This window comes from Maniola jurtina, chromosome 21, assembly GCF_905333055.1.
Source record: "Maniola jurtina chromosome 21, ilManJurt1.1, whole genome shotgun sequence".
NCBI classification, from domain to species: domain Eukaryota; kingdom Metazoa; phylum Arthropoda; class Insecta; order Lepidoptera; family Nymphalidae; genus Maniola; species Maniola jurtina.
This window is the reverse complement of record NC_060049.1, coordinates 6374743-6402281: the sequence shown is the minus strand read 5'-3', so window position 1 is coordinate 6402281 and position 27539 is coordinate 6374743. Positions and strand designations below refer to the sequence as shown.

The window sequence follows — 27539 nt, the reverse complement described above, 5'->3', positions numbered from 1 at the left end:
CTGCCGCAAATTGCTCGCGATCAGCGTACTTAATAGCTTAGTAAACAGTAGGGGATTTAACTGGGTATAGCATATTATAGTACAGTGGGGCCAATAAAAATCGTGAAATAAAAAAATTTCAAAAGAAAAATAAAACCGTCTTCAAAAACCACAAACACTAAAAATTAAAAATAATAATTTTTGTTTAGCTACACGTGTAATGTAGGTATGAAATCGGGATATTGCTAACTAGAGGATGCCCGCGACTTCGTCTGCGTGGATTTAGGTTTTCAAAGATCCCGTAGGAACTGTCTGATTTTTCGGGATAAAAAGTTGCCTATGTCAATTACAGGAATGCAAGCTACCTCGGTACCAAATTTCATACAAATCGGTTAAGCGGATGGGTTTTTGGGAATCCCATCGGAACTCTTTGATTTTCCGGGATAAAAAATAGCCTATGTCCGTTCCCGGGATATAAGCTAACCCTGTACAAAATTTTGCCAGAATCGGGCGGGCCATGAAAGGTAGCAGACACACTTTCGCATTTATACTCGTAATATTAGTATTGATTTTGTTTTATTATGCTCGCTCGAATTCTTACATTTAAGTACATTACACGTGTAGCTAAACAAAAATGATTTTTAAATTTTTACTGTTTGTGGTTTTTGAAGTCAGTTTTATTTTTCTTTAGAATTTTTTTTATAGGAGTCGTAGTTCGCTCCTCAGCAATACGGAATTCGACATAGGGAGAGAGACAAATAAATCATTTCGGTAAAGGGTCTCATTTTGATCATGATCATTCTGCCTATTCCATCATCCAAGATGGAGGAATAATTCGATCATAAATTATTTAAGTAAGCACTTTATGCCTTGGCGCCGACCGTCTCGTCGCGACGTCTATACTGTGTCTATGCCATGCCGATGTTGGCGCCCTGTGGGTACAACAGGCTTAGGTTTATGACCTCGTAACCCCGTGAACCTTATGGATATGTAATAATTGCAGGCATTTGATCTATCCATACTAATATTATTAATGCGAAAGCTTGTCTGTCTGTCTGCCTGCTACGTTTTCACGGCCCAACCGCTGAACCGATTTTAATTGGGTTAGCTTACATCCCAACGAAGGACATAGGGTAATTTTTAACCCGGAAAATCAAAGAGTTCCCACGGGATTCTTAAAATCCCATCCGTTTAAGAGATTTATTGGAAAGGTACAGAGGTAGCTTGCATCCCGGAAATTAACATAGGCTACTCTTTTCCTGGAAAATCATAAAGTTCCCACGGGATTTTAAAAAAACCACCGCAAAGCCGCGGCCATCCTCTAGTTATGGATATGTAATACATAATTGCAGTCTTTTGACCTATTCGTAATCAATCAAAAGCTTAGAAATCGATTTCCAATATGTTTCTGAACTATTAATTCCGTTTCCGATACTTAGGTTGTAACTTGTACCTAATACACATAATAAGGACTAGTTTTAGATATTTGTGAAAATTTTTGGACTAGTACTTAAACTTACCGTACGAGTACACAAGGTACTGTACTCGGGTATTTTTTTCGACATTTCGCCCGATAAATCAAAAACTATTATGCATAAAAATAAATAAAAAACTGTTTTAGAATGTACAGGTAAACCCCTTAATACCCCACTACCCCATGATACCCCACTTGGTATAAGTTATCTTACTTTGAAAATTTATTTATTTGTGAAAAATTTTGAACTAGTTAGTATTTAAAACAGTTTCGACAAGTTAAAAATTAAAGTGAACCCGTTTGAACTTTGAATTTATTTCTGAAAATCTGAACTTTGTTTTACGTAGCTTTACATTTACTCAATTCTATGCATCGATGATTCTATGTAAGTACATAATATGTAATGAGTAGGAATGTTTTAAAATGAAATAAAATTAAGTTTGCGCTTGACCGAACCAATGGAATCAGGAGTATTTTTAACTTGAAACTCAAAACTTTGTTTCTGATGAAAGTAAATAGCAGCGATGCGCGAGGTCCGAAAACCCGTCGTAGCTACGTAGATCGTAGAGACAAGCGTAGCTTATGGCTACGTAAAGTCTGTATAACGCCATGATAACTTAACTCAAACAAAAACATTTCATGTGAAAAATAAGGGTCAGTTCCTGTCAAAAAGTTTCGGCCATTAAAACACCCCTCTTTTTGGGTCGGGGGTTAAGGCAAATGGTTATTGGCATTGGATTGTGTTAACAGGGCTCTCTCCGTCAATCGTTTCCACTCGTTTCATACAATCGTAGTTCCAATTTCATTTGAATATTAAGCAAGCAAAGTCCATGAAATTTTGCAGACATATTTTAGAAACTAATATCTGTGTCTGTGGTGTTTTAGATTTTTCTAAAAATATGCAGTTTTAAAATTACAGGGGCTCCAAGATTTGTATGAAAATTTTAAGACCGCGTAACTTTGAAACCGAATATTTTAACAGAAATCTGGAAAACCACAGGCATAGATATTAGTTTCTAGAATATGTCTGCAAAATTTCATGGACTTAGGTTGCTTAATATTCAAATGAAATTGGAACTACGATTGTATGAAACGAGTGCAAACGAGTGACGGAGAGAGCCCTCTTAAGGTAGTAAATTAAATAATAACCCTAAGTTTTTGATAACGATCTGGTTTCACTCTGTATTACATAATCCATTATCTACTTATTTATGTAAAAGTCATAAGAAATTACAAGAAATCTTTCTCTGGCATACAAATCTTACGATCTTATATTTACGTAGGTATCCATAGCTGCTATTATGCAGTATTATGAATGTGAAAAACATTAATCCATTGTTGGAGTTCAGCCAATCGTTTTCATAGGCTGTGCGACAAGTACCTCCAAACCAGAGTCAGGGTTAGAGAATGTGGCACCATGCAGCATGCTCTTATTTTGTTAACCCCCCAACCCAAAACTAGGGGTGTTATAAGTTTGACGTGTGTTTATCTGTGTATCTATCTGTGGCATCGTAGCTCCTAAACTAATGAACCGATTTTACTTTAGTTTTCTTTTTGTTTGAAAGGTGGCTTGATAGAGATTGTTCTTAGCTTTATAGCTAAATTGTGATTGATTGTAAAGTGCGGCCCATCTTTTAAATATACCTAACTTACTTATGTAACTTTCCAGTTAAGTAAGTAGGTAACTAAATAAGTATTAGGTGGAGACTCGTTTTATAATTTAACTAAGTATTAATAAAATATATTCACAAAAACTCTTTTAATTGGGTATGTTATTAGTTCATATAAGAAACTGAAAGAGTTTAAGTTTGCGAGCGAGTCTGACTCGCACTTGGACGGATTTTTAACCCCCGGCCCAAAAAGAGGGGTGTTATAAGTTTGACATGTGTAACTGTGTATGATCTGTCTGTGGCACCGTAGCTCCTAAACTAATAAACCGATTTTAATTTAGTTTTTTTCGTTTGAAAGGTGGCTTGATCGAAAGTGTTCTTAGCTATAATACAAGAAAATCCGTTCAGCCGTTTCAAAGTTATATCAGTTCTTTTCTAGTTACTGTAACCTTCACTTGTCGGGGGTGTTATAAATTTTTAACTTACACTTGTTATTGATGCTAAATACCTAGGTAAGTACCTACCTACTTAAATATTTTTTGAAAACTCACCTATTATTCGGTAAAAATTATTATCCTGAAAACACCGGCTGTTAGAGAGCTCCCAAAGTAGATCTAAAATTACTTCCTTCATAAGGACACTGGGTATTTGATTACGTGATGATCGCGAAAATGAGGGAAAACGCGCGAAGTGGGGAAACCGCCGGGCGCGGGACGTCAGCTCTGCTTACCAGCTGGCAGCATACTGGGGTGTTTTTGGCAAAACATAGACTTATCTAGTAGACCATAACTCTTTATAGCTAGCTAGACTTCTCGTATCAAGAAGACATAGAATTCGTTTGAGTAAAAATTTACCTCTTTTCCATTTTTTAAGTAGGAAAGTTATAAAAGAGCGGCATAAATCAATATAAAGCTTCGATGAATTTACTAGTAAGTTGGGAGTCTCATAACATGTATTTCCATTGGTAATTATTCCTATCAACAAAAGAATTTGCGAGGTTTACTTTTACTCCCTAAAGCCTTCCCTGGGGTAGTGCTCTTATAAGTGGGAGGCCCCGGGTTCGATTCCCGGCAGGAGTTTGAAATTTTATAATTCCTGGTCTTGTCGGAGGCTTCGGCCGTGGCTAGTTACCACCCTACCGACAAAATCCAAGCCGCCTAGATGCCGTGTAGACACCAAAGGGGTATGGGTTTAATAAAGCTGACAAACCCTTTCTAAGCTAGCCCGCCGCCATCTTAGACTGCATCATCACTTACCACCAAGTGAGATTGCAGTCAAGGGCTAACTTGTATCTGAATAAAAACATCTAGAGGATAAAAGTCTCTCATCTTTTACTACAGTGGTGTTTCGCTGTACTATTAGTCCATCGTCGATATGCGATGCAGTTCTTGGTGATCCATTTTTATGGTTCCTTTCACGAAGGGTGCCAACAGGAGCCTATTACTATGCCTCCACTGACCGTTTGTCTGTGTGTGCGGGCTGTATCTCATAAACCGTAATAGTTCCAGTACCCTTCCAGCATCAGTTTTCCCTTCCTCCTATAATATGGGTACCTTCAAGTCAAGAGTGAATAGGCAACTTCTAGGCAAGCGCGCTCCATCTTAGGCTGCATCATCACTTGCTGGCAGGTCTGATTGCAGCCAAGCGCTAGTCTATAAAGGTAATTTTTTTTAAAAAGTTGAAATTTTCATAGAATATTCCTTCGTATGCGCAGGCTGTAAAGGGAAACTTAACTTTTTAGTGAATAAAACAAGCAATTATTTTCCCAAAAAAATTATATATTTTAGTGTCAAATAAGCCAGATGGATACCACGCTTTGACAGTTTATTAAAAAAACCGTTTTTACGCTTTGACAAAATCAGATACGTATTGCGAGAACTTATTAAAATACAATATTTTCATCAAATTACACTTTAGGCGGCCTGTCCATCGGAGCTGAGCGACTGTGCTTCGACTAATCAGACTATCAATAACCAGATTGGTCTGCTGAACGAGTCTCCAATTCGCTTCAGTGGACTAGTAACCTAAGGCTAAGATCTTTAGAGCGCACTTGAGACACTTAAAACGAGATAGAGTTATACCGCTGGCATAAATCTGTCTCGTTTTAACTGAAACTTAAGTCTAAGCAAAGTCAAAGTTTAGCTTAGCTTTATAGATTTCAACCTAAATCTCCCCCAATGAGTAAAGTAAGTTTGATACAATTTTGAATGTGTCTTCCAAAACACTTTTTAGACTAACTTATTTAATGACCTTGAAATCTAATTGATGGTGTCTTGCAAGAAGCCATCGTAAGTAGGTAAAATAATGATAATCACTAAAATTATTCTATAAAAATAACATTTCTAGTTATATTAAATTCACATTCACGTCAAATTACAAATTATAGATACATAAGTTTAGTGCTACGTTTAACATTATTAATTATATTATATACTTTGAAACGAGCAATTCTTGTATAGTAGGTATGCAGAGTGTTTGATTAATCATACAGGGTGTAGGTACCAGAACGCTAGCAAAAACGAAGACAGGTGATAGTACTAAGATAAGTACTGATGATAACTGATGGGCATCACCAAAAAACACATTTTTTTAAAAATCCTGTAGGTATTCTTTATAAGTTCGCAATATGTTGCAAATAAAACATCTGACTGACGCTAGCGGTCAACGAACGTTCCGTAAATGGGCCGATGCCACGTAGGAGGGATTGACCCGAATTTTGCACGCTGTACATTGCGGTTTTGAAAAATACTAAATCACTAAAACTATAATATAAGGCAAAATATGATTATTTATTATTATTGGCTTGGGATTTTTGCTAACGTTCTGGTTATACCTGTATATAATTTGTTTCTCGCAAACGGTTCTAAAGATTTGGATGCAATTTTGTATTAGGACAATGGTTTACATTCCTAGTTTATGTACATAGGTGCGATCCCTGAGTTCATACGAGAAGTCCGGGATAAAACCAATCAAATTGAAAGATGCTGACCGAAGTTGGCTCCTGCCCAGGTACTTACTTATTAAGTGACATTATATTACATAGGCATTATGCATAAATCGTTAGGCTTCAAATGTATAATAACAGAATGTATAAGCAACAAATTATACAATGTATATGATTTGATATACCTAGTTTTTTTAAAGATTCAAATACCTAAACTTGTAAGTTTATTTCAATATAAAGCATTTCATTTTATTTACCTACTGATGTTGAAAGTTATACAGGGTGTTTAGTAATTAGTATATAATGACGACACGTACCCATGCTACTAAGATCTGATAAACACAATGCTAAATTAAAATGACGAAATAAAATTATAAAAATTTCCATACAAAATTTTAATTTTTTTATGACCAAGTTTTCATGGCCCTAATGTGCCCTAACTCACTGAGATCGTTGGCCACGGTCTGTCTAAAGATGGCCAACGATCTCAGTGAGTTAGTTCACGTTAGGGTCATGAAAACTTTGACATAATTTTTTTTTAAATTTTGAATGGAAATTTTTATAATTTTATTTCGTCATTATACTTCAGCATTGTGTTTATCAGATTAAAGTAGCATGGGTACGTGTCGTCATTATATACTAATTACCAAACACCTTGTATAATATGCAATATTGTGCTCAAACTTTTAACACACCTAAGTGCAAAATTATGATTAATTTTTAATCTTTTTATACCTAAACGCACTTCGTTCCTTATTAGTAAGAAAGAGTGGATTTATGTTAGACCGTGCACTTTGAGTAATTCATGCTAAACCGCATATTGAGGACCAAAACACAGTTTTTTAATCGTATTTTGTATACCATATAATTTGTGAGCACTTTATAGCGTAATGAAGAGCCTACGCATACATTCAAGTACATATATCTAAACAACTAGATCTTTATTGCACTAAAGTTCGATTTTTAGGGGTCCGTACCTCAAAAGGAACCCTTATAAGATCACTTCGTTGTCTGTCTGTCAATTTGTCGACGAAATAACTAATTTACTAAATCACATATAGATGGAGCAGTCTGATATTAACTTGCAGTGTTCTACATAAGAGTTAGGTAATCTTGTACGATGGTACGGAACCCTTCGGGTGCGAATTCGACTCGCACTTTTATACTCGTACGTTTCTTATGTTTGAATTATAACCAAGTCAGTAAATTTACGAGCGAAGCGAGCTCTGTGATCACATTATGCAGCCATCCGTGTCCTTTCAGGGTCCAGGCTCTGATATCCAGATATCAGAATCAGATCAATACCTATCTTTTCTCTTGTTTCGAATTAGTAACTGACCTATTATTATAAATCAGGCTTAGTATCCCAAAATTATATAACAAATCTTACGACATCTACGACCACACGCATCTTATTACAAGAGAATATTTATACTCATCTAATAATTGAGAAAAAGTTCGTAGATTTAGTTATTTACAAAAGTTATGAAGGTGCTAAAATACAAACTAAACAAAGTTTTGTATGTCTTTATTCCTGTCTATCTTTACAACAGCAAATCTATGTCTTACCCAAAATTATACAAAAAATTTGATCACTTAAAAAAAAATCCTCTGTCTTACTCTCAAAGATCTTTAAAGGCGAAGACGTACTAAACTTTATTATTGACTCGAATAGGCGCCATTGGTGCTAATTCGGTTGTATACAATAGATTTCTTCTATGTTTTTGTCTAAAACTTGTGCTACTATTTTCGCAAAGATCCGTGAAGGAAAGGGTATCACTAATTTTAAACCTCTTTAGTTTAACGATTTGTGTACACCGAATCAGCATTAATAGCTATGTAAATGATTTTTAAATTGACGTAAAATAAATTATATAAAATAAACAACCTATAATAATAATTATATTTCATTGTAATATTATAATATAGTCTATGTGAATTCTTATTTGCATTTCTTTGTGTAAAACAACACCAAAAATTAAAAAATGTGTAGTCAATGTATATTTTAAAAATATCATTGCCTTATATACCTATAGTGAACGTTGATTTTCTCCTATATACCTAATATTATTATTACATTCACAGCGTTGTTACATAACGAAAATAACATAACTGTCAAAAATTATATAACATTATAACAAGTCTACAAATGCGCATCACTATGTGATGTAAATTACATAACACTGGTGAACATTTTAACAATGTTATATAACCATGTAACACGAACTAGCAAATGAATTTATAATGTAGACTCAATATGTTTAAGAACTTAAATTGCATTCCAATCAATATGTTCTGTACATTTCAGGAAAAATTTGTGCAATTTAAGATATTTCTACTTAACACTTTTCTTTTATTACTAAACAGCAAGATACTTGTGATATTCAAGACAAAGAAATATTTACAATAGAATAGTAACATAATATGAAGGCCCATTAACGTTGCTACCATTATAATATTTATAAAATGTGAATTTAAAGTACCGTAAAGACCGATTCACACCAATTGCGTACACGTGACACGTGCGTAAACCCCTAACACACCGGGTTACGCATACGTCCACGCTTTACGCAAGCGGTGTGCCATGTTTCATACTGTTCCATACATTACAACGCAATGGTAGCGCTACGTCTACGCTTACGCAGCCTGTGTGAACGAGCTATAAACCTTCATAGGGCGCCGCTGGATTCAGGCGGCGCATGGTGGTGAGAGAAAATCCCTACAAGAGACCCGTGCTCAGTAGTGGACGTCTACCAGTTGATAATGATGAGGATGATACTTCCATGGTAAGATAAATGTTAAACGCGTCCACATCAGTATCTTATTTTGATGCAACACATTTTCGCCGCACATTTGGTTTTACTACATAAAGACGTCCACACTGACGAAAACTGTTGCTTTTTAACACAACAATTTTCCCGAAACGACTCAATTTTTTTTAGTGTGGATGCGGCTTAGCGTGAAACTACGATATTTTTATGGTACAATCTGTACCGTTATTCGTACCGTGCGGAATAACACGGTACGATATATTTTATCGAAAATTACGAATACCAATGAAACTACAGCTAGGTATTAAACACTTATTACAAGTAGCATGTACTTTGCAAGTATATAAAAAAAAACCAAGATCGTAGCGCATCCTTAGAAAGTGTTATAGAGTGCAGATTCAATCTAAAAATTTTTTTTTCTTGTGACCATAAATCTAAAGTGAATCTACCCTACTATTCTTTCTCGATCCTTATTTCTTTCCGCTCCTTACGATTCCCGATCAAAATATCGAGGCGTTCTCGATAAGTTTTACAGTGGTAAGGGATAAGAGTGGGGGTAGCGTTTTCAGTAGAAAAACAGTAGTCTTTCCTGAGCAGTGCCGGAGAGCAGACGCCAGCCGCGCTTGATGTTTAGGTACTGGATAACTGCGCGCACGCAGATTAGAATGCCTGAAAAAATTACATTTATCAATTAAATAAAACACTTGATTCTGATCTCGATTTTTTTTATTAATCAGATCAAGTTAGCCCTTGACTGCAATTTCACTTGGTAGTAAGTGATGAAACAGTCTAAGATGGAAGCGGGCTAACCTGGAAGGGGTATGGCAGTTTTCATTAAACCCATACTCTTTTGGTCGCTAAATCGCTTGGCGGTACGGCTTTGCCAGTAAGGTGGTAACTAGCCAGCGTCTAAGCCTCCCACCAGACCAGACCAGAGAAATTATAAAATTTTAACCCTTGCCGGGAAACGAACCCGGGACTTCCCGTAGTTCATTCGTAGTTTATTGATCCTGGGCTTACAAGTAAAGCTCTACTAGTTAGAATCCAAGACAACGTACCTAAATTAAACTTTTTTTTTGAAAAACCATCCTACGTGCCGGTTCGTTCCTGGGTTTCCGCACAAAACCCCGATGAAGTACCTCTGTTGAAATTTTGGGAGTTATCCCAAAAAATGTATCCGCAAACTATATAATGAACTATATTATGAAAATAAAAACTAGAGCAAAAGTCCTTACCAAACGCCATTATGAGCCACCACAGCCACGAGTTCTCGTGCGAAGCGAGCTCGGTGGAATGCTTGACGATGAGCGTCCACTTGGCCAGCGACAGGCCGAAGCCGGCCAGCGCGCCGTAGCGACTGGCGACCGTGTGGCAGAAGCACATGAGCAGCAGGAACCCGATTCATATAACTGAAGTCCTTACCAAACGCCATTATGAGCCACCACAGCCACGAGTTCTCGTGCGAAGCGAGCTCGGTGGAATGCTTGACGATGAGCGTCCACTTGGCCAGCGACAGGCCGAAGCCGGCCAGCGCGCCGTAGCGACTGGCGACCGTGTGGCAGAAGCACATGAGCAGCAGGAACCCGATTCATATAACTGAAGTCCTTACCAAACGCCATTATGAGCCACCACAGCCACGAGTTCTCGTGCGAAGCGAGCTCGGTGGAATGCTTGACGATGAGCGTCCACTTGGCCAGCGACAGGCCGAAGCCGGCCAGCGCGCCGTAGCGACTGGCGACCGTGTGGCAGAAGCACATGAGCAGCAGGAACCCGATTCATATAACTGAAGTCCTTACCAAACGCCATTATGAGCCACCACAGCCACGAGTTCTCGTGCGAAGCGAGCTCGGTGGAATGCTTGACGATGAGCGTCCACTTGGCCAGCGACAGGCCGAAGCCGGCCAGCGCGCCGTAGCGACTGGCGACCGTGTGGCAGAAGCACATGAGCAGCAGGAACCCGATTCATATAACTGAAGTCCTTACCAAACGCCATTATGAGCCACCACAGCCACGAGTTCTCGTGCGAAGCGAGCTCGGTGGAATGCTTGACGATGAGCGTCCACTTGGCCAGCGACAGGCCGAAGCCGGCCAGCGCGCCGTAGCGACTGGCGACCGTGTGGCAGAAGCACATGAGCAGCAGGAACCCGATTCATATAACTGAAGTCCTTACCAAACGCCATTATGAGCCACCACAGCCACGAGTTCTCGTGCGAAGCGAGCTCGGTGGAATGCTTGACGATGAGCGTCCACTTGGCCAGCGACAGGCCGAAGCCGGCCAGCGCGCCGTAGCGACTGGCGACCGTGTGGCAGAAGCACATGAGCAGCAGGAACCCGATCCAGTTGAACAGGAATGCCACTGGTGGGAAAATAAATAAATACAGTGTAAACTCCATGTAACGTCACTCGATTTAACGACAAACCTCCCTAAAGCGTCGAAATCACACAGCTTTGGTTGGTTTAGTTTGTTTTTAACCCCCGACCCAAAAAGAGGGGTGTTATAAGTTTGACGTGTGTATCTGTGTATCTGTCTGTGGCATCGTAGCGCCTAAACGAATGAACCGATTTTAATTTAGTTTATTTTTGTTTGAAAGGTGGCTTGATCGAGAGTGTTCTTAGCTATGATCCAAGAAAATCGGTTCAGCCGTTTGAAAGTTATCAGCTATTTTCTAGTTACTGTAACCTTCACTTGTCGGGGGTGTTATAAATTAATTTACACTTGCCCATACAATGATACACTCTATATAGCATTACACTCACTTTTGTTAGCGATTTAACCTTTGCCTAGAGTTGAATTTAAAAAAAAAAGAAAAAGACATTGGGGAGATGGGAAAATGGCGGCAAGAAAAGAGGTTGATATTGATTCGAAGCAGAAAAGATTGGGATTTATTAATATGTTTTCAAGAAGTTAGTAATTTAGAATTAAAGTTAAAGTTTATCATGCATTATATGGCGATGGAATAAAGTCAGTTCTTATGAGTTGAGGATATATTTATTACTTTCAATAACGACAACAATAAGAACTCGTTCACACAGGCTGCGTAAGCGTTGCGTATGGTGCGCGCTACGTCTACCAGCGATGTAATGTATGGAACTGTATGAAACATGGCATACCGCTTGCGTGGCGTGCGTAATGCATGCAATTAAATGTGTCTCGTTTTAACTGAAACTTAAATCTGAGCAAAGTCAAAGTACAATCTATAGATCTCGTCATTAGTCTAACTTCGATAGCGCGCGATTAGGCTGTAGTATTAGATTGTGTTAAAATCCCACTTCTGATATTGCAAATAAAATCAGAATATCTCATCTGTTTGTTTTAGAATAACAATTTATTACATCAAAGAGATCTAAACAATTTATCTATGTACAAGTCTAGGACATTTATGACAAAAATAGTTCTTGTGTGTCTACGTTTGTGAATTACTTCCTAAGGTTTCTGGCACATATCCAAGATAACGAGATTCATCAGGCTATTATATATTATACCTGATGCAAGCGACATAGTTAAGTGGCATCTATACTAATAAATAAAATTGGAGTGTCTGTCTGTAATTTCGAAATAACTACCTCATATTAAGCTCATATGGTTATTTGAACGATACTATAACTGAATCACACGTTTTTAAAATTTTTGTCTGTCTGTCTGTTTGAAAAGGCTAATCTTCGGAACGGCTGAACCGATTTTGACGGGATTTTCACAGACATGTAGAGAATTGACCAGGGAGTAACATAGGCTACTTTTTTAACCAACTCTCAAAAAGGGAGTTGTGTTTTTCTACCTATGTACACCGAAATCTCCGAGATTTCTGAACCGATTTGCGTCATTTCTTTTTTAATCGAAAGAGGAATTTTGTGACATTGTTTCATAAAAAATTTGGATTCCAACTCCGCAATCCTGATGCTGCAGGGGATCTGACCAATCCACGCGGGCGAAGCTGCGGGCATCAGCTAGTGATAAAATAAATCCTATTGATTCAAAGCTTCATAACGGACCTTAGGGGTGGTGTCTTCAAAACCGGCCAAGTGCGAGTCAGACTCGCGCACCGAGGGTTCTGCACTCAGGTATTTTTCCGACATTTTACACGATAAACCAAAAACTATTAAGCGTAAAAATAAATAATAATCTGTTTTAGATTGTACAAGTAAAACCCTTTCATATGATACACAACTTGGTATAGTTAACTATCTTATGTTGAAAATTGAAAAGTTCCGTTTGTCCTTTTGAGGTACGGAACCCTAAAAACTGCAAAGTTATATCTGAAGGGAGAGAATCTGTGATTGGTGGTTTGCTTACCGAAAAATGATGTAAGGAACATGATGTCTGTGCCAAGCAAACTGTTCTCAGGGTCAAGCTGCTCTGCTGTACCCTCCGTTGGCTCCACGGTGACAAATGCGGCGATCGTTGGATGGTTTGGTGGAGGCATCTATTTAAAAGTTATCTTTTATTCTAGTTCCGACAATGTCAGTAAAATCTTCACAGGGTTACATAAAAATCTTTTCTTGTTCAGTTTAAGAGGGGTCTCTCCGTCACTTGCTCCATACAAAAGTAGTTCCAATTTCATTTGGATATTAAGCAACCAAAGTCCATGAAATTTTGCAAGACAATATGTCTTGCAAAATTTCATGGACTTTGGTGCAGGTTTCATGGAAAGCCTATGGTTTTCCAGATTTCTGTTAAAATATTCGGTTTCAAAGTTACGCGGTCTTAAAAATTCAAATACAAATCTTTGAGCCCCTGTAATTTTAAAACTACATATTTTTAGAAAAAAATCTAAAACACCACAGGCACAGATATTAGTTTCTAGAATACGTCTGCAAAATTTCATGGACTTTGGTTGCTTAATATTCAAATGAAATTGGAACTACGATTGTATGGAGTAAGTGACGGAGAGAGCTCTGTTATGAAATTAGTCAAAATAATGAGTTTGACATGAGTTACTTGCAAATTAGTTGATACTATAACTAATTTCTCAAACTGGACCCTTTTAAGTAAAGATTTTTATATAAACCTGTGAGGATGATATGATGTGCCATTGGCGCAATTAAAGTGCCATAAGCCTACTTTTATTTTATTTTATTGAAAAGGCACACAAAACAGGTTGTAACTAAAAATGGTCCAATCATAAAAACAAAAGATCCTAATCTAAGTGACAACCCCTAATAGGTGTTACACAGCAATACTATAACTAAATAAATATACACATTACACAAGATATACACAGAATTTTTCAAATGAAGGCTTAATAGAAATTTACAGTAATATTTACAATATAAAATGGTTTACTACATGATTTTAAGTATTTAAATGACAAATATGCATAGAAGTTAAATCTTATATATATACAAACAGTATTTAAAAAATAAAAATGAAAGAAGAATGTTAGGAAGATGAAAAAAGTTGATGAATTTCTTTTTTAAATACTTATATTAATATTATTGGTGAAAATGTCAATATTATGGTTTATTGTGAAAAGTATTAGTTTACAAATTGCGAAAAACCAAATCAAATTTGAATTTCGCGGGCAGACCCGTCTCATGCACCTTAAGGATAATATTACGGTAACTTTAATATTAAGGAAAATTTATCATATTCTTGGTTCCGTTTACGTAACGTTCGTTGACCTCTAGCGTCAGTCAGATGTTTTATTTGCAATATATTGCGAACTTTTAAAAAGAACAGGATTTTTAATTTTTTCCTCGCTTTTTTGAGGTACCTTATCAGTGGTAATCATCAGTACTATCACTTGTCTTAGGTTTTGCTGGTGTTCTGGTTACACCTTGTTACCACTTGATCTTGATGAAGATGCATGCCAAGATTTCCATCCCCTTTCAAAACATAATGGCCAACTCTCAGGCCATAATGTTTTGAAAGGTGTCGGAACTCTGCCAATCGACATTAGTACAGTATAGACTGCGGCTAAATCCTTCCCATTCTGAGGAGAGTCTTGCTCAGTAACTACTACCGTACACTATCTGATGATGGGTTTAATGATGATGATTATTTATGACTATAAGTATATATTTATGTATTAAGGTATATATGTTTTTGTAAGTCTATTTTAATATATAAATATTTGTAAGTATATATTATAACATAATATCTACTATATTTTTTTTTTCATGATTACTGTCTATCTTTGCTGTACCTATTCTACTCCATTTACAACCTCTCGCACTGCCAAGGGTCACTGGTAGAGATCTCTTATAGAGATAAGTGCTTCCCTATCCACTTTTTCTTTCTTTCTCTTTATTGTTACAACTTTCTGGTACAAATAAATAAATAAATAAATAAATAAAATGATATTGAAGGTAAGTGAAATATCTAACTGGCTGTCCTTCCCCTTCCATCTGCTTCTCCCGCTGCACCTCCTCATATGTGGGGAGTTTAGAGTTGGCTGCCACATCATATGGCGGTGGTGCTGAGAAGTCTGCTTGGGGCGGCGGGATGTCGTGGATGTTGTCTAGAACGGATATTCTGTGTTACTAATTAATTAATCACATAGCCATCACAAATTACTATCTTATCCATACTAATATTATAAATGAAAGTGTGTAGACACATCTTTAGTCTATCTGTTAGAGTTTGTCTAACCTTTTACCTTTTTTTTGACCTTTTTATTGCTCAGCTGTTTAACTGATTTTGATGAAATTTGGTACAGAGATAGCAGGATTCTTAAAAACTTAATTTGATAAAGATATGGGCGTCATCTATATTTTATATATTAGTAACAGCTGATGACTGGACTGCTGTTTTAAATTTTCCCTAGGACTAAGATATTTTCCAGTATGAAAAGTACCCTATGTCAAGGACATCAGGATGCAAACTATCTCTGTGCCATTTTGCGTCAAGATAAAGCTGTGACAGAAAGAGAAATACTATTTCAAATCACTATACATATTATAAATGCGAAACTCTTGTATCTGTTCGTTTATTGACTTGTCTTTCAAACAAAGCAATGAATCAACATAATTTTTTTGCATGGATATAGTTAAAATCACAGAGAGTGATATGGGCTACTTTTATCCTGGAAAATTAAAGAACCCACAGGATTTAAAAACCTAAATCCATGTGAACTAAGTCATGGCATTAGGACATATATTTTAATATGAGTATTAAGTATATAAGAAAGTGAGCCTTCCCCACACAAAATTTGCAAAATAATTAAGTTTCAGAGTTTGTTGACATGACTAGGTGGCAAATCATAATATTATTGCCTCAGATTATTATCAGATAAGAAGTAGGTAGGTAACTGTTTTATAAACATTGAAGATAGTGTTGTAACTTATAACTTACAAACATTTTATTGGCAGAGTTATGAATCACAGTTTTCAGCTATGATGACGCGACGGGTAAATTATTATAGCAAACAATAAATTAATGTAAGCTTACTTATGTCAATAAAAGGTGGAGGCAAGTTGCTATCCATTGAGGAAGGCAGAATCACCCTTAGGTGCGCCGTAGGGCACAAATTCTCAACCCGAGTCTGGCTCTAAAAAATTAGAAATCACTTTCACACATCTAGATCGACTGAGCAATTACATAAATAAACAATAAAAACAATAGCCAGTCACATACCATTTTTCTTGCTGCACTGTACCACTGTATTGTTTATCAGGCGATTACTTTTAAACACGGTTATTACACCAAATTCTATGCACTATAGAGTGAATTAGCGTTAGCGCACATATTCAAGGTCCTTGTAAGCTTTAATATATATTTTATCAAACTAGAAACTGCAAAATTGCAAGCGTAATCCAAAATCCTGCGAGCCCAAACAGCACAGAACAGAACACAGAATATAAACCAAAGAGTATGTAAACACTTAATAAACTACAAATTTATATTTAGTAAAAACCATAAAAACGGACTTCGTCTGTGGTGGCGTTTGCTGGCGCGCGTGTTGTGACTTTTTGGAGTGTTTTTTTTTTGTTAAAACTGACTGGAAAGCGCTCTAAGGGGGTGCCGTGCGTATGTCGGCGAGCGCCGGCGCAGACGGGGTCCATACTTGTATCAGATTAGCTAACTTGTTACAAATAACTACAAACTTGACATTGGCTAATCATTGTAAAAGCCAGACGAGAGAGAAAAAAAAAAAAAAACCATAAAAACAGGCAGTGAATTATTTTACTCTATGGCCTACCCATATACTCTGTGGCCGAATTGTGAACCACAGAGTACATTTTAACATTTAGTATGAACTGTCAACTGGTGTGAACTAAAAGTGAACTAAAAGATGAATGTGATGAAGATTATAGAAGTGCCTGAAATTAATTAAATGATTAATAAATAAATAACAAAATTACACTACGAAAATAACTATTAAATGATGAAGACGGCGTTGATGGTGGCTGAAAAGCCATCTTTGGCGCAAAATCTCGCTACTATACTAAGTAACGGCAAATGCAACACCAACAAAGGTTCGTGCCCTGAATCACAGCCTGAATCTCTATTTTTAAACGTATCTTTTAGTGGATAAATGTAAAATTGTGTGTTCAAATTGTCTTTTTTAGCTTCTAACGCAGCTTGTGCGGTGCACGAATGGAATGGCACGTTTAAAAATGAGCCGGTACGGTTTAAAATGACATCGGTATGCGGCCATGTGATGAGTCTAGATTTCACCGGAAAATACAACAACTGGGATAAAGTAGACCCGGTAGAACTATTCAGCTGTCCTACAGAGAAGAAGGAAGCCATGCCGCGCTTAAGAATACCAGCTTTTTTAGCCCAGGAGTCAAAGGGCTGTGATTATCTTATTCTGTGGTTGGATTGTGATAAGGAAGGTGAAAACATCTGTTTTGAGGTAACATTACAATAATAAATTAGTGTATTATTTCAGCAGAGAGTACTTATTACTGTGTTGATGCACATATAGCCAATAATCTAAAAATATTGCTAGGCATTCTGTCACAAACCATCTTTAGAATACCATTCTGAGATGCCTGGAGTTTCTCCCAGAAAGAAGTCACTCTTTTCTTCATTAATACATAAAGATCAGACACTCTCGATCATAGATCATAGTGTCACACACTGTGAGTGAGTTTTTATTTCCAGGTAATGTCATGTGTTCAACATTCTATGAAAGGCGACGTCCTGTCCCCCTTAGTGACGTATCGCGCACGTTTCTCATCCATTACGGAGAAAGATATTAAGGCAGCCATGTTGAATCTCGTTAGACCTAATGAAAACGAGTCTCGCAGTGTGGACGCAAGGCAGGAACTTGATCTACGCATTGGTTGTGCTTTTACTCGATTCCAGACTAAATACTTTCAGGGTGAGTTTTTTTACCCGACTATGGCAAAGCCATAAGAAATGGTTATGATTTTAGCAGTCTATGTATGTATACCATATGTACATATGTATGTAGGTAGGTTTGTATTTATGTGTAATTTTACAAAAAACGTTGTTAAATATCAATCGATTGCGATTGTTACGCAACTTTGACCCAAGTCGGTAACTGGATGGGTGACCGACCTTTGGAGGTCCGTATTTGGTATTTTCGTTTCCTCCATGCCTCGGAGAGCACGTTAAGCCGTAGGTCCTAGTTATTATCACTTACATCTGAAAATAACTGAAAAAACCTAAAAATGGAAAATTTCATTCTCTTAGTGAGTTGTATGCAGAAGTATCTGGGAACCCACAGCATTATTATCCCAAGAGAACTGCCATTATGTGATTAATGGAAAGGAGTCACAACCCTCAGCAATAAAGGAATACGATTAAGAAAGACCTAATACGGTTCATGAGATAAAGCCTGCTGAGAGACAGACGAAGGGACAGACAGCATAGGCTTAGTAACAAAGTCTTGGCACCCTTCCCTAAAAGCTTCACCATAAAAAAAAAAACAAACTTTATTCCAGGTAGATATGGTGATCTGGATGCGTCCCTGATTTCCTACGGCCCTTGCCAGACCCCAACACTAGGCTTCTGCGTCCAACGTCATGATGAAATACAAACCTTTAAGCCAGAGACATACTGGGTATTGCGAGTCACTGCATCCACTTCCGAAGGCCGAGAGTTGCCGCTCGAATGGAAGAGGGTTAGAAGTTTCGAGAAGGACATTGCTAATATGTTTCTAGCTGGTATTAAGGAAATTAAGGAGGCCTTGTAAGTAACCGTTCAGTTCAGTTTAACAACTAATATCATGATGAAATTAAATATCGGCGAATAGTGTATTCTTAGAGTTAAGTTCTCATGTGAATGACTTTTCTATGTCTTTATGAGAATAAATATCTTTAAACCTAAACCTAAATATCTAGCAAATAGAATGGAGAAAGAAAAGTTCATGACCCAAAAGTAGCTCTTTTAGTACACTGTCAAACGGACGGACCCCAAACGGGGCCCGTCTCACGATTTGACAAAAACACGATTCGTCATGAAGGATGGATGTTTACATTGTATACGGAATCGTGTTTTTTCACAATTCGTCAAAATATCCGAATCGATGTTCACATTCGTGATTTACGGCGTGTCCGTCATTTTTCACGATAACTGATGCGTGTGACCACTGGCATTTAAGAAGCATTGACGCCGAAAAAAAAATGTGGATTCCTCAAACATCCTCGTGTGAATAAACACTTTGAGCAAATACTTCCTATTGCTTGTTTTTTATAATATAATATGATTGGCTGTGATTTTGACAGGGTGGTGTCGATTCAAGCGAAGGAAAAAGTAAAACCGAGGCCAGCTGCTCTAAACACTGTGGAACTGATGCGCGTGGCCAGCGCTGGTTTGGGCATGGGACCTCATCATGCTATGCAGGTAATTGGATTATAGGTATACTGTGTCACTGAGGTGGCTCGTGAGGTAAACCACAGGTTCCTGCAGTAGTGGAGCATTGCGGGAGGGTTTTTAGGGTTCCGTACTTCAAAAGGAAAAACAGACCCCTTATTGGATCACTTTGTTGTCTGTCTGTCTGTCTGTCTGTCTGACTGTCCGTCCGTGCGCCGTCGGCCCGTCGTGTCTGTCAAGAAAACCTATAGGGTACTTCCCGTTGATCTAGAATCATGAAATTTGGCAACTAGGTAGTTTTTATAGCACAAGTAAAGGAATAAATCCGAAACTGTGAATTTGTGGTCACATCATTTAAAAAAAGTCTGTTTTAGGTAAAGCCCTTTCATTTATTATGATACCCCACTTGGTATAGTTATCATACTTTGAAAATTGAACACCCTATTAATTGTTCATGATTTTTTTTTGTGATGTAACCACAAATTCACTGTTTCCGGAATTTTTCCCTTCATTTGCATAGCACAAATGAAAGCAAAAAGAAAAGGCCAAATTTCATGATTCAAGGTCAACAGGAAGTATCCTATAGGTTTTTTGACCGACAGACAGACAACAAAGTGAACCTATAGGGGTTCCTTTTTTCCTTTTGAGGTGCGGAACCCTAAAACATGCCTTTTCAAACATAAAGTCGGTTTTAACTTTGTCTCCAGATTGCTGAGCGTCTTTACATACAGGGCTACATTTCCTATCCCCGAACTGAAACTACGAGTTATTCTGAGAACACTGATCTCATGTGAGTTTCCTTATTTCTGTTTTACAATTTTATAATTTTCATTAAGCTAAACAGAACTAAAATCCTACTACTACCCGCGAACTGCCTATAGAAACCGATAGATATTACTATATCTAAAATTTAAAATAAAATTTGGTCTCTGTCGCTACGTATATTTTAATAATATACTTATATTAATATTTATGAACTCCGAATCTTCTCCTCTTTCATTTTGACATCCCACCCTATACAATAACAACAAAAAAAAACACCCACTTTTTTGGATATAACATCTGTCCAGTTATTTTTTTTTCGTTTAAAATGCATGTTTACACATTTCGTAGGTTTATTTTACTCATTATGCACAAAATATTATTTTATTAACGTTTTTTTTCTGAACTGGAACCATGAGTAGAACACTACTTTTGTTAAGCTGGTATCATTATTATTTTCAAAATGGCCACCATGTAAATTTAAAAAAAAAGAGCGGAACCCTTCGTGGGTCGATTAAGCGGGCTCTTAAAGGCCCCAAAATGATAAGATTTACGCACTTTACACAGCGATAACTTGAAAAGTTATAGTCATAGCCAGTTATAGAAAATTTGGTTTTATAGTGGTACACTGCGACAGCAACAGAACTCCAACAAATGGGGTGCGGAGGTGCGCGCTCTCATACAGAACGGCATCAACAAGCCTAAGAAGGGCCACGATGCAGGCGACCATCCCCCCATCACTCCTATGAAACCTGCCTGTAAGTAATAGTACATTACAGTCCTGGCCTGAAATAAAGCGATTACTGGCCGAGTCATATTGGAAGACATAGGTGAAGCCGGAGGTGAGGACAGAGGTGAGGAGTTTTTAAGTGATTTTGAAAGGTCAGGGCGCCAGCCGAGTCCTTTTAAACTAAAGTCTAAACGAGGTTGGTAATTGCTATTTCGTCCGAGAGTTGTATAATTCTTTACCTCCATTTGCGAGGAAACAATAAAAAACAAACTCATAAACCATACAGTCTGAAACACACCAATTCGAACGAAATCTTGTTTGGAAAAAAATAATGAAAAACAAAAACAAATTAATAAATAAAAACTTTAAAAAAATATATATAAAGAAATTGTCATCAGTACGAAACTGTCCAGCAATTTCCATTACAGTCTTTGAAATACGGCCAGTAAAGACTTGATTACAGTCCTCTATAATGAGATCCTTTCTTTTGTAAAGTAGCGGTTTACGAGCAAGTGGAAGTAAACTTTTTTATATTCAACTGTTGGTAATGTATCTACTGATAATGAAGCTACTTCATTGATTTTTATTTGCAGCGGAATCGGAACTAGACGGCGACATGTGGCGCATCTACGACTACATAACGCGACACTTCATCGCGACACTGTCGCGCGACTGTCGCTACCTGAGCACCACCATCACGTTCACAGTGGGCTCCGAGACTTTCTACTACACCGGCAACACGCTCGTGGACGCCGGCTACACCGAGATCATGCATTGGCAGGTAACTGTGCCGACTACAAAACGCGATACTCATCGAGAACTTCATCGCGACACTGTCGCGCGACTGGTGCTTTTTTATTTTTTTATTCAGATACAAGTTAGCCTTTGACTGCAATCTCACTTGGTGGCAAGTGATGATGAAAACAGCCTCAGCTGAAAGGGGTATGGCAGTTTTCATTAAACCCATACTCATGGTTTTTGCACAGCATCGTGCCGGAACGCTAAATCGCTTGGCGGCACGGTCTTGCCAGTAGAGTGGTAACTAGCTACGACCGAAGCCTCCCACCAGACCAGACCAGAAATTTAGAATAAAACCTGATAATAAAGTTCACTGGACTGAATTTTGGCAACTCAGAATTTTTTTTTTTTGTGTCTCGTTAGGCGTCTGTGACATGTTCCGCTTTTTGATTAACCTGTGGTTGTCATCAAATATGCTGCTGCTCACACGCAAACGAAAGAACCATACGTCAATCACGGATACGAACCTAAGACTGATAGCAACTTACAAATGTTGTACTAGATGGCACCACAGGTATCTTCAATCACTCACTATGAAGCCTGTAACACGTTTAACTGATTTGTAGGTACTGCCCTATAGAATCGAAATCCATTAAAATGCCATTTATTTAAAACCTGACTTATTGTTCTAAATTAACCGATTCAATTGATGTAATTTAGGCATTCGGCAAAGACGAGTTCGTTCCACCACTGAACGTAGATGATATCCTGCGAGCTCACGATCACAGACTGGTGGAGTGCCAGACTTCTCCGCCCGACTATCTCACTGAATCTGAGGCAAGTACAATTGATGTAATACAATGATTCAGGCATTCAGCAAATACCACTGAAAGAATTTTTAGAATGGGATAATTAGTTACATGCGGGTGGTATTATCTGGAATTTTCCTTCTTCATCTTGTCCTTTATCCCAAGTCTCAAGCTATGTGGGGTCGGCACATGTCTTTTTCACCTCGTTTCATGTTAGGAAAAGGTCTAAAGTGCGAGTCTGAACCCTAAAGAATGATTGCTCAAAAAACTAAAACTGAGTAATATCACTTATTATTATTGGACTCAGGTAATCACCCTCATGGAGAAGCACGGTATAGGCACGGACGCGTCCATACCGGTGCACATAAACAACATCTGCCAACGCAACTACGTCAACGTCGGCAGCGGACGAAGACTGGTGCCCACTAGCCTGGGCGTTGTGCTCGTACACGGATATCAGAAGGTTAATATACAGGGTGTAGTCAGAACGCTAGCAAAGACTTAGCTTATACTACCTTAAACACAATCCAATGCCGATAACCATTTGCCTTATCTTGTAGTTTTAGTGATTTAGTATTTTAAATCCGCAATGTATAGCGCGCAAAACTCGGGTCAATGCCCCACCTACGATGCGGGATTGACCCTGAGTGCCTTATTTACGTAACGTTCGTTGACCTCTAGCGTCAGTCAGATGTTTTATTCGCAATATATTGCGAACTTTTAAAAAATTGCAGATTTTTAAATATTTTATTTCGTAGTTTTTTTAATGGTAAGTATAAGGGAAGTAAATAGGTGTGTTTTAGCTTATACTTTTCTTCAATTTCCAAATAATTACTTCCAAATACTCTCTTAAAGATCGATCCGGAACTCGTATTGCCAACCATGCGGTCAGCAGTGGAAGAGCAGCTAAACCTGATCGCGGTGGGTCGCGCGGACTTCCACGCGGTACTGACTCACACTGCGGAGATATTCCGCAGGAAGTTCCAGTACTTTGTGCGGTCTATCGAGGCTATGGACCAGTTGTTCGAAGTCAGCTTCTCCTCGCTGAAGACCAGCGGCAAAGCTCTGTCGAGATGCGGGAAGTGTAGGCGCTATATGAGGTACATTCAGGTGAGTGAAGGGATTCTTTTTAAAATCACACTTCACACTATTACACTATCACACTTCACACTAATATTATAAAGGTGAAAGTTTGGGTGTATGTATGTGTGTATAGTCAAACCGGCCGGCTCGGAGCTGATAGCCATAAAGGTCAACTAATTAGATGAAATTTTCCTAAAGATCATAAGTAGGTATGTACACATTCAAAACGTTTTTAAACTTAACTGTTTACGTTAAGGTTCAAAGTCAAATGCCGTCATTAGTAATTATAACAGATTTACTAAATATTTTACAATGGGGTTCCAATGTTTTGTATTTGTAGGCAAAACCAGCGCGTCTCCATTGTTCGCATTGCGACGACACATACTCTCTGCCACAAAACGGCACAGTGCGTATCTACCGCGAGCTGAAGTGTCCACTGGATGACTTCGAGCTGCTGTCCTGGTCTTCCGGCAGCAAGGGGAAGAGCTTTCCGTTATGCCCGTACTGCTACAACCATCCGCCGTTCAGGTAACTACCATCTTCACCTAGTATCGTCACTACATATTACGAAACATAACGTCTAACTACTGGTGTCCATAAAGAAACGAATCGAAACGAATTGGAAATTCCATCCCACTTACACATCATACATGTGTATAGTGTGCGAGGGAAACGAAATGATTAGCGCCGATTTGTTTCAATTCGTTTCTTAATTAGCACTGCGCGATGTGAGTCTTGAATGCTGACCTGGTCTTCCGGCAGTATTGGGAAGCGCTTTTCGTTATGTCCCTATTGTCGTCCGTCGTTGAGGTAACCACCATCTATAACTAAGAATTTACCATGAGTATGAGCATATTTTTAGCTGCTATTCCACGCTTAAATAATAAGATTCATTTGATTGAAAGATGGGTGAAGGTCTACTTTATGTGCGATCTCAAAACAACAATGTGGCTAATTCTGTTGTACACAATCTCTAAAGTAAATTGACAGGTCTAAATCTCATGCTATCTTTTGCCGCAAGGTGCTTTATGAAAGGGATGGCAATAAATTTAGACCTGAATTTTAGAGATTGAAGATGGTATATAATTAGCCAAAATTTCAAGATATAGATAACATTTTGCTCCATTCTTTTTTCAAGGGACATGAAGAAAGGTTTCGGTTGTAACTCGTGTACACATCCAACGTGTCCGTATGGCGTCAACTCGACCGGAGTTTCCGGCTGTGTGGAGTGCGATGGTGTTCTCGTTCTCGACCCCTCCGCGCCTAAATGGAAACTGGCTTGTAATCGGTGAGTATTTGAGAAGGGCTTCGAGTGCAACTCGTGTACTTTAACGTGTCCGTATGGCGTCAACTCGACCGGAGTTTCCGGCTATGTGGAGTGTGATGGAGTTCTCGTTCTCGATCTCTATCCCTCTGCGCCTAAACGGAAACTGGCTTGTAATCGGTGAGTGTTTGAGAAGGGCTTCGAATGCAACTCGTGTACTTTAACGTGTCCGTATGGCGTCAACTCGACCGGAGTTTCCGGCTGTGTGGAGTGTGATGGAGTTCTCGTTCTCGATCTCTATCCCTCTGCGCCTAAACGGAAACTGGCTTGTAATCGGTGAGTGTTTGAGAAGGGCTTCGAATGCAACTCGTGTACTTTAACGTGTCCGTTTGGCGTCAACTCGACCGGAGTTTCCGGCTGTGGGAGTGTTATAGAGTGATAGCACTTTTGACGTGACAACGTCTTATAATTCGATGGAGCCGGCTGCACGCACGAAAAAACATGACTCATGCGGCGTTACCTCGCTCTGAGGCGTTCCATGTAAGGCTTGAAGTGCAAGCGAGAGCGCGGAACGAGCGACAAAGAAGCACAAACGGCCTTTGTTGTCACGTTCAACTATCGTCAGAAAACCGACTTTACAGACAACCAATTTTTTTGGTAAAGGCCTATGTTCAGCAGTGGACGTCTGTAGGCTGCGATGATGACGGTGTGGTATTCCTTCAGATGCGACGTGATCATCAACATCTTCGAGGACGCGTCGCGCGTGGCGGTGTGCGAGGCGGCGTGCGGCGCGTGCGGCGCGCAGCTCGTGAGCGTGGAGTACCGCGCCGAGCGCACGCGCCTGCCCGCTGCCTTGACCGAGATGACCGCTTGTCTCTATTGTGAACCCAGCTTTAGTGCTCTTGTAAGTATACTGCCAAGGAACCATAAGTTTAATTTGCTATAATCCGCCCAACCAGACAAATTTGTATGATGCGCTCTGACAGCTGTCGCTGTCACTTGTCAGGTGACAGGTGTCATATTAAGTAACGTTTCGTTCCTGCCTGCTGCAGGTGGAGAAACATCGCGCGGTGTCGTCCAGGGGCGGCGGCGCGCGCGGCCGCGGCGGGCGCGCGCGCGGCAAGCACCGCAATAAACAACCCAAGGACAAAATGGCGCAACTCGCCGCATACTTTGTTTAACTACCCTACAGTTTATTTTGATCTTTACCCGACTACGGCAGACCCAAAAGGAAGGGTTATGATTTTAGCAGTCTATGTATGTACGTATGTACATATTATGTTTGTATCAGATTCCGTGGTGCCTAAATTACGGGTCGATTTTAATTAACGAGGTGTCAATCAATTCGTTATTATAGTCCGGGTAACAAAAGTTACATTTTGGAGCTTGTATGATTTCAGATGTGACGTCATAACCTCACCTCGTCTTCCTTTCGTCGTCCTTTTAATTAAATCGATAATTTAGTAGATAATGGTTAGTAAACTTAAAACTAACACTGAACGTGGATTTATCGTATTTTTAAAGTCCCTCTATTTTATAACTACTAAGACTTAGGTGCTATCGCAATACGAGCTATGTCAACAATAAATTTTTTCTTAGGAATTATTAAATAGTGTCTTCCAAAATGCTAAAATCCATGTCCTTTGTTAGTTTTAAGTGTAGTAACCATTTTAAATTATCGATTAAACTAAAAAAGCACGTCAAATTATTATGACGTCACATGCCAGTATTTCATAGAAGCTCCCATACTAAGGGCGTTGTTTTGACGTTTGATTAAAACATACTTATTTGACTAATTGTCAAACACCGGATTCTTATTGTTTTAGTATGACTAATATTAAAAGTTTACTTATGATTTAGGTGAAAATGATATTTTGATCCTATTTTAAGACAAATCATTTTAACTTATGTATAAAACTGCCTAAAGTATATTACAGAGCTGTTCATACCGAAGTGTATTTAGTAGTATACCTATTATTATTTAAAGTGAATGTATTTATTTATTTTACACTGTAATTTTGTATGGTTAATAAACTAGTACTAATTTATTTGGCCCATCTTTCATTTATTGACCTATGTTCAGATTATTTTTATTGCACAGAAGTTTTACACAATCTCTTGACTAAATTGATAGGTCTTGAATCGAATGCTGTCCTTTGCCGCAGGAAGCATTATGAAAGAGATAGGAATATATACAGGTTGTAACCAGAATGTTAGCAAAAACGACGACAGGTGATAGTACTGGTGATTACTGATAAGGTACCACTAACACTTCTCCGTAATATTCCCCTTTCCCCTCCAACTAAGCGTAAAGCTTGTGCTAGGAGTAGGTAAGACAATAGTGCAACGGGTGGGGTTTGAACCGCCGACCTTTCGGATTTCAGTCCGCTCCTGTAACCGTTGAGCTATTGAGGCTTCAATTGATTAATTAATTTCGGGCGTAAATAAAGAAAATCAAACAAATTCGGTATTTAAGTCTTCATTTTATTGTGAAGGTTGTGACCTAATATAATATATAGGTACAATACTTTATAAGCTTACAAGTTATTACTGTATAAGTATCGTTACATTTCGTTTGGTATTTAAGCGAACAGTTACTATTACGTAAAAACATAAACGGATTTGGTAACACTGGAAAAATGCATAGTT

At 38.4% G+C, this 27539-nt stretch overlaps 3 protein-coding genes across 7 annotated transcripts in view; 1 reads left to right on the top strand and 2 right to left on the bottom strand.

Annotated features, from left to right (window-relative positions):
* Window positions 1-3809, bottom strand: part of LOC123876243 (multidrug resistance protein homolog 49-like) — a 30822-nt gene extending 27013 nt beyond the window's left edge. For all 4 annotated transcript variants that reach the window (XM_045922432.1, XM_045922433.1, XM_045922434.1 and 1 more), the window contains exon 1: window positions 3615-3809. The gene's annotated coding sequence lies outside the window, so the exon portion shown is untranslated. The remainder of the gene's footprint in view (window positions 1-3614) is intronic.
* Window positions 154-26938, top strand: LOC123876244 (DNA topoisomerase 3-beta-1). Of its 2 annotated transcripts, XM_045922438.1 has the most exons (16): window positions 154-182; window positions 17062-17193; window positions 17287-17576; window positions 17828-18047; window positions 18634-18880; window positions 19417-19534; window positions 20212-20294; window positions 20888-21024; window positions 21590-21777; window positions 22455-22571; window positions 22851-23006; window positions 23399-23653; window positions 23967-24154; window positions 24765-24914; window positions 25614-25794; window positions 25943-26938. In XM_045922438.1, the coding sequence occupies exons 2-16, from the start codon at window positions 17100-17102 to the stop codon at window positions 26069-26071; spliced, it is 2553 nt and encodes an 850-aa protein (XP_045778394.1). In that variant the 5' UTR covers window positions 154-182; window positions 17062-17099; the 3' UTR covers window positions 26072-26938. The 2 variants fall into 2 exon arrangements, with proteins under 2 accessions (XP_045778394.1, XP_045778393.1); XM_045922437.1 differs by lacking the exon at window positions 154-182 and having other exon boundaries at window positions 16967-17193.
* Window positions 8806-16581, bottom strand: LOC123876251 (NEDD4 family-interacting protein 2). Its single transcript, XM_045922446.1, has 6 exons — window positions 16352-16581; window positions 16166-16265; window positions 15103-15236; window positions 13070-13199; window positions 10949-11134; window positions 8806-9447 (listed from the first exon to the last, which is right to left on the bottom strand). The coding sequence occupies exons 1-6, from the start codon at window positions 16352-16354 to the stop codon at window positions 9344-9346; spliced, it is 657 nt and encodes a 218-aa protein (XP_045778402.1). The 5' UTR covers window positions 16355-16581; the 3' UTR covers window positions 8806-9343.
* Window positions 26939-27539: the final 601 nt, after the last annotated feature.

Excerpts from the sequence above, each read along its gene's own strand:
- LOC123876251 (XM_045922446.1), bottom strand. Across the intron at positions 15,237-16,165 it reads TCCACCTTTTATTGACATAA|ACAACATCCACGACATCCCG; the intron begins GTAAGCTTACAT and ends TATCCGTTCTAG. Across the intron at positions 9,448-10,948 it reads GTGGCTCATAATGGCGTTTG|GCATTCTAATCTGCGTGCGC; the intron begins GTAAGGACTTCA and ends TAATTTTTTCAG.
- LOC123876244 (XM_045922438.1), top strand. The coding sequence starts at position 17,100 with ATGATGAAGACGGCGTTGATGGTGGCTGAAAAGCCATCTTTGGCGCAA. Across the intron at positions 17,577-17,827 it reads GTGAAAACATCTGTTTTGAG|GTAATGTCATGTGTTCAACA; the intron begins GTAACATTACAA and ends TTTTATTTCCAG. Across the intron at positions 22,572-22,850 it reads ACTATCTCACTGAATCTGAG|GTAATCACCCTCATGGAGAA; the intron begins GCAAGTACAATT and ends TATTGGACTCAG.